The sequence below is a fragment of the Sprattus sprattus genome, assembly GCF_963457725.1.
Source record: "Sprattus sprattus genome assembly, chromosome: 6".
In the NCBI taxonomy this organism is placed as follows: Eukaryota; Metazoa; Chordata; class Actinopteri; order Clupeiformes; family Clupeidae; genus Sprattus; species Sprattus sprattus.
The window spans coordinates 2143033-2155532 of NC_137925.1; the positions used below are offsets into that span (position 1 = coordinate 2143033).

The window sequence follows — 12500 nt, forward strand, 5'->3', positions numbered from 1 at the left end:
AGGCCATAAGTGAAATTTCTATTAAGAAAGGATTTCAGAGAAGCTGTTCAAAAAATAAGCACTTCAGCAACCCAAGCTGGCAGACCTGTAAGCTAAGTTCCCTCCTTTCGTGGTGAAACAATTGCAATTGGTTCTACTGAACACAACTACAAAACAAAAGTTTAAAGAAAGAAAGAAGGAAAGAAAGGCCCAATCTGTGTTATTTATTCACACCACCTCTTTAGTTTGGAGGGATCGTCCAAAGATATCGTATGAAAGATAATAAAAAACATAGCAATAATGTGTTGATTATAGTGCAGAAACCAATCAGAATCAACCAATCATAAAATAAATACATATTTTCCATTGGGATAACAGAAATAAATAATCTGAGAAGACGTAGTACACGTAGCATAAATGTGTTGACTAGTGCACTAAACCGGAACCCATTGTAATTACAATACATCCTGAAAATAAAAACTCTGAAGCCTGATTAGGCTCAATGGGCTGGTAATTATTGAAGTAAAAAATTAAAGTACTTTTAGTGAGTGTCTGTATAAACACCAGCCCACAGATAAACTTCGACAGTGCACACAGAAACACAGTCTCCTGGCAACGGAGAAACTCAAACAAAACCTCAAACACACAATGTGTGCACGCTCTCAGAAAGCGTGACCCTGAAACAATTAAAACAGGACACACTTCAGGCGTCCCTTATCAGGAAAGGTGTGAAGCACATGTCCCTTTCAAGAATTATCCTTCATCTTTCTCGCTCTCTCTCTCTCTCTCTCTCTCTCTCTCTCTCTCTCTCTCTCTCTCTCTCTCTGTCTCTCTCTCTCTCTCTGTCTGCATTTGGATAACTTCATGGTGTGATATTTGATTCTGTTACCAGCATGTGGATTGCGTCTATTTGGATTTTGAGACACGCTTCTGTTTAACTCTGTGTATTCACACTATGTCAAATATCACTATCGAGTGTCAAATATCACTATCGAGTGTAAAATATCACTATCGAGTGTCAAATATCACTATCGAGTGTAAAAATCACTATCGAGTGTCAAATATCACTATCGAGTGTAAAATACCACTATTGAGTGTCAAATATCACTATCGAGTGTAAAATATCACTATCGAGTGTAAAATATCACTATCGGTTACAACATTTCAGAACTGCAATCTGACTGTATCTTAGTTTATAACATGTTCAAAACTATTACACTATTACAACATACTGACTCATTATGCAATAAACACTCGATAGTGATATTTTACACTCGATAGTGATATTTGACACTCGATAGTGATATTTGACACTCGATAGTGATATTTTACACTCCTGTGCGCCATCGCTGTGTGCTCACACAGGCATCACAACCTCACCATGTGCCTCACTGCTACCTGTTGGTAGAATGAAAACTGCACTCTCAAGCTTTTCTCTTTTAACAATAAGTTTATTTTAGTACACTTCTCTTTTAACAATAAGTTTATTTTAGTACACTAAGTGACTGGCGGGTGGGCTCAGTTCTATCTGTATAGTGCTGTCGAAAACAGTGCTGGGAACGGGTCAGGTCAGGTTGGTTCTGTTCACAAATCGTAGCTACTGTTTGAGTGGTTGCGTATGAGGGTTTGTAAACTGCCATTTCTTCATTTAGCATTAAACCTCTCACACACACACACACACACACACACACACACACACACACACACACACACACACACACACACACACACACACACACACACACACACACACACACACACACACACTACTTCTTCAGCAGACACCATAGCTGTGCTACACACACAGACAAACACATAACAACTGTTACAACTGTAACAGTACAGTATAGACAGAGAGAATTTAAGATCGAGAAAAAGAGAGAGAGAGAATGACAGATCGAGAGAGAGAGAGAGAGAGACAGAGAGAGAGAGAGAGAGAGAGATAGAGAGAGAGAATGAGAGATCGAGAGAGAGAGAGAGAGAGAGAGAGGGAGAGAGAGAGAGATAGAGAGAGAGAGATGAAGAGAGAGAGAGAATGAGAGATCGAGAGAGAGAGAGAGAGAGAGATAGAGAGAGAGAATGAGAGATCGAGAGAGAGAGAGAGAGAGAGAGAGGGAGAGAGAGAGAGATAGAGAGAGAGAGAGAAAGAGAGAGAGAGAATGAGAGATCGAGAGAGAGAGAGAGAGAGAGTGAAATGGGGGCTGCCATTTGCACAATGCCCCCTGGTTCTTTAACATAACTGGATGCAATGTCTGGCTCTAGGCATGCTTGTGAGCGAGAGCTGTAAACTAAACCGGACCGCTCCGGTCACAACACACAGTCGTGTCCACTCCACTGTCTGCCTGACTGACACTCAAGCAGTGCACAGTGCATGAGCAGGACTTTTAATTTGCCTCTTAGCCTCAATGTGTAATCATTCCACTTCCTTCAGCACCATGGACAGCACCTCACCCCTGATTTGGATACATCTGTGTGTATCTGATGTGTACACCTGCATTTGTGTGTGTGTGTGTGTGTGTGTGTGTGTGTGTGTGTGTGTGTGTGTGTGTGTGTTTGTGTGTGTGTGTGTGTGTGTGTATGTGTGGGTGTGTGTGTGTGTGTGTGTGTGTTTGTGTGGGGGAGGGTGGCAACTAAAAAGCCTGCAAGCCTCACCCTCTCTTGCTCGCACACTCAGACATGTGTCAGCTGACTCTGTAACACAAACAGATCTGGGCCAGACTGTGTGTGTGTGTGTGTGTGTGTGTATGTGTGTGTTTGTGAACAGCATCTGGCAAAGAGCTCCATGCAAAGAAGCGAGATAAAAGCACACTGCTATCAGAAACTCAGTGTTGTTCGGAGGAATCGTCTCCCTTTATTCTCTCATTTTTAGTCATTTAGTTCACCCATTTTAACAAACAGGAAACGCACAGACACACACACACACACACACACACACATAACACACACACACACACACACACTCACACACACACTAAAGAAGACTAAATAGCCATTTATCCCAAAATAACTGACGTGCCATGCACGGCTGAATAGACGACATCATTAGCATGCGTTGCGTTTGCATCTCGGCAGGTTGGGAGAATAGACGACATCATTAGCATGCGTTGCGTTTGCATCTCGGCAGGTTGGGAGCGGCGGTATGTAATTTTCCAACGGGAAGGCAAACATCATCTCAGAGCCTCTGGGGAAAAGAGAGAGAAGAGGCAGAGGGAAGGGGAAGCTAATGGCGGCTTGTGCAGCTGTATGTATGCGGCCTTCAAACCCTGCTCCTACCACTAGCAAAAAAAAATATACAAATAAAATAAAAAAACAAATCCCAACAAAGGCATGTGATTTTCTTTCCACAGCCTGTAATTACTATTGAAGCATCGCATTGTGCTTCTTCCATTTAAAACACAGTGTGTCCCTGCGCTAATGACTTGTGCCTGATGTGTTCATTCATCCTTCACGGTTAGGCAATCTGTTTACCCAATAATTCACTCCTGCCGCGAGAGCAACTCACTCACACACACACACACACACACCGGGGCGGCGCTCGAAGAAAAGGCACCCTAGATTTAGCAGTCCCGTTAAGCCCAGACTGTTATCTGGCTTCAATTACTCTTGGAGCAGGATGCCGCGCAGTACCACAAACATCATTTCTGAAGCTGACTGTCCCGATGTCTTCTTTCTCTAGTGTGTTCATCGGCTTCGTAATGACACACAATTCTTGGAAATATTCAGTCCGAAATGAATTATTAAATCAAACAAATAAAAGCGAGGCCTTGCATGATGCAATGAGTGTGTAATGAAAACTCATAGCGAGGGCTGATGTTGGCTCTGGCCACACACTCTCCAAACACAATGATTAAAGAGGCATTGTAGACACTGTGGGCTTTCCGCCTAAAACAAGCAAAAACAAGCACATAGCCAAATTACTCGCCTCGCAAAGACTAACATTAGCACTGCACTGATAAAAGCTAGCCAGATTGTGGATAGAGGTACTGTATGTATGCAACGCATTTGTAGATGCTGGGCTGTAAAAGCTTTCTCATATTTGTGCAGGGTTTCTGACATGAATCACAAAACAACATAGTGAATAGCCTGAGTGGCTGGTGGATATTACATCTGCGCTATCTCTCTCCTTCTTATGACCACATGCCATTAAAAATGAATTTGAGGACGCTAACAAAACAATCTACTAAGAAAAAAAAACATACCTCAAAAACGGTTAAAACCTGCACAGTGTGGCTTTAAAATAAATGCTCTTTTTTGCGCTTGTCCTCTCTCTCTCTCTCTCTTCTTCTACTTTGTCTCCTACTTTTTCCGTAGGGGTGAGTAATCAGCTAAACAAAGCCATTCCATCCCCCGTGGCTTTGTGTGTGTGTGTGTGTGTGTATGTGTGTGTGTGTGTTTGTCGTTCATCCTGTATTAGAGCCTTATTCTTGTTTGCTCCACTCACACATTATTTGAGGGAGCGATGTTCCCATCACCCAGTGTTAGGCTGAGGAGCACGCTCTGGTCTAGGCCGTTTGCCTAGGGGACGAATCGTGTCAGGCCATTTGTTTTAGATTACACGTACATCATGCATTTCACACACAGAGGCCACTGAATGTGCAATGTGTAACCCAGACGGCTAAAAATGAGCTCTCATGATTATAAATGTTATTTTTAAACACATGTTGCCATAATGCAGACATGTTTTTTTACAATTAATATAGAAACCTATAGTATATATGACAGCAAAGGAGGTATTCAGAATAACTGGCACACATTGGACGGGCCTCTTTGGTCTTACACATACCTTTTCTCCGCTGGGTCCAGCCATTTTAGGTGTAAGCTCCTTGATCCCGGAGGATCTGATGGTGCCTGATCCCATGTCTCTAGAATGCCGTGTCCAGGAATCCCCTCTGGTATTCCTGTTGGAAACGAATAATTGCCGCATCAGCCAGAGCTGAACTACGGGCCCAGAGTGATGCAGTTATATGTTCACATGAACATATATATGAATATATGGTGTAGTATAATGTAGATAGTATATATTATTATAATAACAAAAGGAGCAGGAAATGTATTACACAGTATGTAGACCTGAGGCTCTGTGTGAAGATGAGTGGAGCAAACACAAGTACTGTATAGGCAGGTTGTGTCTTTTGACACCTGCACTCTTGCATAATCAAGTGAGCCTGAATTTGAAACACCACGCACAGGAACTGTCAGCAGCCTTCCAATCAGGGCGTGTTTTAGCCTTTAATTAGCTATGATTGGTGTCTTAACAGGTTGTCTGGCCCGTTTGAAGAGCGGCGTATGTTTACTTGAGTTTAGTTCACCTCTCTGCTCTCCGTCACGTCTAGAGAGCCAGGAAATCACCTGTGCAATCAGATGCTTCACCCACCGCATCCTGTGGCTGCAATCATCGCCTCTGTTTATTCTGCTCCTCGGGACGCTTTTAATTGCACTTTTAAAAAGCATCCAGCGGAAGAACGAATAAGAAGGTTAATCCCCCACATTAACAGGAAATTACAGTTGCACTGTCTCCTCTGACGCGACTTATTTATGCTTCATAATGATCCTCTTTCAAATCCAGACGGCTAACAGTACTAGTATTTTGCCAGCCTGATGAGAGGGGGATCACGACTCGTAGATCTCCAGGAAGTGCTTTTACAATCCCTCGACTGCAGAAGTGCTGTGATTCCAGATCTGGCAGTGTAATGTATTGCGGCGATGATAACCGAATGGCTCAGGGAAATTGATTTTGCAGTAAAGGAAATGTTTGGCATTTTCGTCTCACAACAGATTATCCGAGGGGCCCAGTGCCTTAATTACTGCGCTGAAATGTCAAGTGTGCGAGGCACGTATAGTATTCAGCAAATCAACAGCAAATCAATGGATCTTCCAATGCAATCGCTCTTTTTGATGCGTACATCCCACAAAATTATTTCCCCACACTTCCAAGAGTCATACATGACCAAGTTCTGCAATGAGACAGTGTTATTTTAGACGGATGAGATGATAAAAAAAAAGTAAATATGACATTTGTCAGCCAAGGTGATTGGTGATTTAAATGTTGTATTATTCAATGTCACAAAATGAGAGATACTGGCAAATATATGAGAATCTAATCTAATACTCTATTTTCTCTTGTTTTCTCTTTCTTCCTTACCTTTCCTCCACCTCTTCTCTTCCTAATCTACCTCCTTTGCTTTTCTCTCCTTTCACATTACCTCTCACCTCTGATTCTCCAACCCTTAACATCTCATTCTCCCATCATCCCCTATACTGCATGAACCACTTTTATTCTGCCCTCCTCCTCCTTTACTTTCCTGCATCCTCTCTTTCCTTCCTTTCCTCTCCTTCCTTCTCTCCATTTTTCTCCTTCTCTCTCTCTTTCTCTCAGGTGGTGGGTCAGATTGACAAGCTGACGTCGGACTTCGACTTCGACCTGGAGCCGGACGACTGGACGGTGGCTACAGCCAGCAGCACCTCCAGCAGCGAGCGTGGCCTGGGAGAGGCCTTCCGCCTGGACTTCCTCAGCCACGACCTGCTCTCCGACAGCTGGGAGTTCTGCAACTACCTGGAGGCCTCTGCTTCCGCCTCCGCCTCCGCCTCAGCCTCCACCTCCACCTCCACCGTGCCCGGAGCTGGGCCAGGATGTGGTTCAGGACCAGGATCAGGATCCAGAGCAGGAGGAGGAGGAGGAGAAGGAGGAGGAGGAGGAGGAGGAGCAGCCACCGTGACAAGGACAAAGTCGGTGGGAGTCAGAGCCTCAACGGCCGTTCAGACCGGCGACGAGAACTCGGACCAGGGGTCGGTACAGGGAGGGAGAGGGGGAGTGCCCCTCTCCGCTACCCCCCTGCCACCCACCACTGCCACGGTCGGCACCACCACCTACGCTTCAGCCTACTCGCAGATGAACGGGGGTCTGCCCGTCCCCAACGGCCCCCTGATCGTCACACCAGACTCCTCCAGCGAGGAGGCGTCCAGCTCCACGTACAGCCAGAAGACGTCGCGCACCTCGGGCACACGCGAGCGCGTGCGCTTCAGCGACAAGATCCTCTACCACGCGCTCTGCTGCGATGACGACGAGGACGACGAGGCTGAGGAGGAGGAGGAGGAAGAGGCGTACGGTGTGGGCGGGGAGGAGGACGAAGATGACGATGACGAGGAGGAGGAGGAGGACGGGGATGACGAGGACGACAAGCGAGACTGCTGCACGCCGGACACGGACAGTGAACTCAGACCTCTGGCCTGCTCCCCCATCCCACCCCTCACCTCCATCGCCTCCTCTGCCACGACAGAACATTCCAGATTCCAGAACTGTCTAGATCCCGCGTCCATGGGCCCTTCGCTAGTGGGGAGGCTGCCTCTGGGGAAGCACTCACTGGGACGGAAAGGTCTCCTGCAGCCCTCGTGTCGGAAGAAACTGCTCCGCAACAGCAGCACGCAGACTGTCTCAGACAAAAGCACCCAGACTGTACTGCCCTACGTCCCTGCCAAACAGAAAACAAAGGACCACTGAGAGAACATTACACTTTGAAAAACATAAAAGAGTACAAAGAAAAGAAAAGAAAAAAAGTACTATAAACAAAAAAGAACTGTATACTTATTTAATATTATTACATAGATCATAGATTAATACACAAATTCATTAATTAATTACTAAAATAAATAAATGATATATGGGAATTCAAAAAAACCACACTCGACTACCTAAAGTCATTCTAAGGCTCAGGGATTTACGGGTAGAGATGAAAAAGAAAAGGGGGGGGGGGAAGGGAGAGTGTTTATCCAGGAAGCCGGGAGTCGGGAGTCGGGAGTCGGGAGAAGGAACAGGGTTGGTAGGTGGACCAAAATGACAGTCCCTGCTTCTGTAAAGACATGTAAAATATGACTTCATACTCCTTTTTTCTGTTTGTTCTCTCCTTTTTCCATCTGCATCACTTATCGGACATATTTTACTATGAAATCTTTAGTCGAAATAATGGTTGTGGAAAGCACTGAGTGTGGAGAAGTTTTCTTTCCACACACACACACACACACACACACACACACACACACACACACACACACATACACCTAAACATGTACACACACTCTAAGACTTACGCAAAAGTGTAGTAATATGATGAAGGTGCAGTCCAAGATCCTAATGCAGTACACTTTTTTGAATTCAGTCAATTTCTCTTTACTGTACTCTAACTGTTCGTTTTGTGTGGAAACAACCGAAGTGGCTCAGACCCAACCATATACGATTCCAGCCAATCACCACATCGCTTCAGGAGCCCAGATGGGAGGGGTGTTATTTAATTGGCTGTTAAGCTCAAATATCAGCAACATTTGGCCAGAATCGCGGACTGCACCTTTAATTACTCTATACCCCGGTGATGAGAAATATATGAGGGATATTTCTGTATAACAGGACACCTGAAGTGGAAAAGTGTAATTGTCGTTTTGTATCAATGCACTGGAAACTTTGAATGGTAACTACCGTAACAACCAAAGGAAATGGTTGATTGAAAAGCTGTCCATAGGTTACTACAGTGTGCAGTCAGGCAAGCTAATGAATGAACAAAATAAACATATTCTCTCATTTTAGGTGGTGTAAACACAATTAATTCAGTAGTTAAATAACATGTTACCTGGAGAACTAGCAAGCTAGCAAGCATAGAGTCAGAAACAACTATTTATAGGATTTGGGTTGAGCAACAGTGGAATCAACTGTGACCAATCAAACTGAACCAAATGTCTCCTTTGTGGGCTAAACATGCATGCCTACATACATGTGTGGCAACCGGGGTATAAGCGAGATAACGGCGTTCAAGGTGTTCCGTTATATGAAAATATTGGACTGGAGGAAACTCCACTTTGCTTCACGATAATAATTTAATTCAACGGGACACCAAGGTTGCCATTATCTCTTACATATTACGCCCTTTTAAACCCTCTATGGATGTCATCATGACATGACTATGGTTTTAAAACCAGGTTGGTGTGGCAACCACATTGGAGTGCAGTGGTTGTGGTCTTCACCAGACAAACGGACGGATGGGAAAGTCACCTATTCACTGTTAAAGCAGCACAACGGATCAATAGCTATTCGCTAAAGGTATGCTAGCAGCTAAAACTAACGAAATCTCTTGAAATGTGCTGACTTTGACATTATGACAAACTAGTTACTCAACGACTGTCCCTACACACAGTCAAACATCAAGCAAGTGCAACAGAAGACAAAGCAAGACGGCAAAATAAGCTACTTACTAGATCGGCAGAAGGTAAACAAGTCAGGGCGGCGGGCTACGGCAGGCAAAACTACAGAACGCAGTTATATGCCTATGTACCCTCGTATGACAATTGCATGGACGCGATCCTCCATATTAAAAGTCATTGCAGCGGCCCAATTTTTTTTTAAGGTTAAACTGCTTATCCTAACCCTAATCCTGAAGTATAGTTGTTGCATAATGGGGCTTTAACACCAAGTATTTGTCTTCCTGTTTTATAATGAACATTTATTTTGGGTTGTGGGTTGTCTATGACCATTCCTGAGTTTGAAAGTGTGTGAGACAAAGACGAAAGCAGACAGGTCTCATCCAGAGATACCAAACACACACACACAAACACACACACACACACACACACACACACACACACACACACACACACACACACACACACACACACACACACACACACAAACACACTAACACACATACACACACACACTAACACACATACACACACACACTAACACACATACACACACACACACACACACACACACACACACACACACACACACACTAACACACATACACACACACACACACACACATACACATTCCCTCCGACTGCGCTGCCACTCCATCTGCTTCTGTCGTCGAGGAAGCAGAGGTTGTTATGGGTGACGAGCTCCATGGGGACACACAAAGCCAGGATGCTAAAGATTAGGCGTCTCCATTCTGTGTCTCCCACTGAGAGGACGGACTCTATAGAGCAGCGTTTTATTCACGAGTAGGAGGCCAACAGCACTGCTGATCAATACAGAGAGACAGGGAGGGAGCGAGAGAGAGGAGGGAGGGGGAGAGAGGAGAGCGGGGGGGTGGGAGGAAGAGAGAGTGGAGAGAAAAATATGTGGGGGGGTGGCAGAATAAAGTAAGTGAGATGGAGGAAGAGAGGGTTAGCAACAAAGAATGTGAGAGGGAGAGGGAGAAAGAGAGATGAAGAGAAAGAAAAATAGGATGAAGTCTATAATTATATCTCCTCCCATCTCTTCCTCCAGAGTCCCCTTCTTCATCATCCCTGTATATTTTATACTGTCTAGAACTGGAGACTGACATTATAGAGAGATATAAAGACACTATTGTTTAGTCATCCATGAAAATAAATATATAAAAAAAAGATGAATTAAGAAATGAGGTGGAAGGAGGCAAGAGAGGGTTGGAGAAAGAGGAGAGAGAGAGAGAGAGAGAGATGATTGTGTGCAAGCACAAGTGGGTGGAAGAGTGTAAGAGGGAGAAAAGGAGAGGAAAAACAACTGTGTTGTTTTCGAGTTCAAAATGACCACTCTCAGACAGACAGATTGCTCTTGATTACGTGATCCCTCTCTCTCTGTCATGTGTGTGTCATTCAGCAGATGGTCCATTCATTACAGTCCACTCCTCCACAGGCTCAATGTGGTACCATCAGAAGTAGTCTGTCTACATGTATCCATCCATACATCTATCTATCTATCTATCTGTGTCTTTCTATATACCGTATCTGTCTATCTATCTATTAATCTAATTCTTCCAATCAATCAATCAGTCAATCAAGACATCTGCCTATCTATCTATCGATCAATCTATCTCTGCCAATTAATCAATACATTAAGACATCCATCTATCTATCTATCTATTTATAATTAGCGTAAAGTGTGTATGTTGTTCCTCTTAGTACTGCACCAGATGCCTTTACCCAGCGTTTCTGAAACTTACGTTGACGTTGAGTCGACATACCTTGAGCAGAGACAAAGGTATGCATTTAATCAGTACATATGTTTACTCTGTCATAAACCCCATGCCTTTAGCAGTTGAACTACAGGAAACAAAAACCTTGAAATTACCCTGAAAGCTGAATACTCACATCATTCCACACTGGATGGAGAAATAAAAAGGAGAAATACCATGGCAAAGACACCGGGTCAGGCCTACACTGATAGCTGGGAGGTATGACTCATGGGTGTACTGACACTGACAATGTCTTTTCTGCTGTGAGAAGGTTTTTTTTTCTCCAAAAGCAATGTTCAGTAAATGTTTCCTTTTTAAAGAAATGATTGGGAATGAGCGTTTACTCTACGAGGGCTCGTTCTTTTCACTGTATTTGAAATCCGTTTCCTCAGAGAGCTTTGTTTTGGTGTGTTTGTCTTGCTTTTGTTTTTGTTTTTTTGTCAATACCGATCAAAGCTTAGCCTGAATGGGACTTTCTCTCATCTCTGACGGTGTGCAAATCTTCATCCGCATCTTTACCTTCTCTTTGCCTTACGTGGTCGGGGCCCCCCCTGACAGCTTTTTTAACGGAGGAAGATGCATCGAATGGTAATCAATGGATCACACCCCGCTGCTCCGGCTGCCATTACCCAGAGCCAGAGAGAGGACTGGCAGGTCACAGGGCCCATTAGTGTAAACAAACAAACGCCAGCGCCCGAGGAGAAGCCACATCAATCACAGACAGAGCAAACAGTGCCCGTCACCGCTAGCACTGCATTCTACACAGACACAATCAGCACGCTAGCACTGCATACTACACAGACACATTCAGCACGCTAACACCGCATACTACACAGACACATTCAGCACGCTAGCACTGCATACTACACAGACACATACAGCACGCTAGCACCACATACTACACAGACACATACAGCACGCTAGCACCACATACTACACAGACACATACAGCACGCTAGCACCACATACTACACAGACACATACAGCACGCTAACACTGCATACTACACAGACACATACAGCACGCTAGCACCACATACTACACAGACACATTCAGCACGCTAGCACTGCATACTACACAGACACATACAGCACGCTAACACCGCATACTACACAGACACATTCAGCACGCTAGCACTGCATACTACACAGACACATACAGCACGCTAACACCGCATACTACACAGACACATTCAACACGCTAGCACTGCATACTACACAGACATATACAGCACGCCAGCACCGCATACTACACAGACACATACAGCACGCTAACACCGCATACTACACAGACACATTCAGCACGCTAGCACTGCATACTACACAGACACATTCAACACGCTAGCACTGCATACTACACAGACATATACAGCACGCTAGCACTGCATACTACACAGACATATACAGCACGCTAGCACTGCATACTACACAGACACATTCAACACGCTAGCACTGCATACTACACAGACATATACAGCACGCTAGCACTGCATACTACACAGACATATACAGCACGCTAGCACTGCATACTACACAGACACATACGGCACGCTAGCACTGC

At 44.6% G+C, this 12500-nt stretch overlaps 1 protein-coding gene across 1 annotated transcript in view; it reads left to right on the top strand.

Annotated features, from left to right (window-relative positions):
- Positions 1–7477, top strand: part of insyn1 (inhibitory synaptic factor 1) — a gene marked incomplete at both ends in the record, with an annotated part of 51032 nt that extends 43555 nt beyond the window's left edge. The window contains one exon of the mRNA XM_080840444.1: positions 6356–7477. Coding sequence (XP_080696570.1) covers positions 6356–7477 — 1122 coding nt within the window. The remainder of the gene's footprint in view (positions 1–6355) is intronic.
- Positions 7478–12500: the final 5023 nt, after the last annotated feature.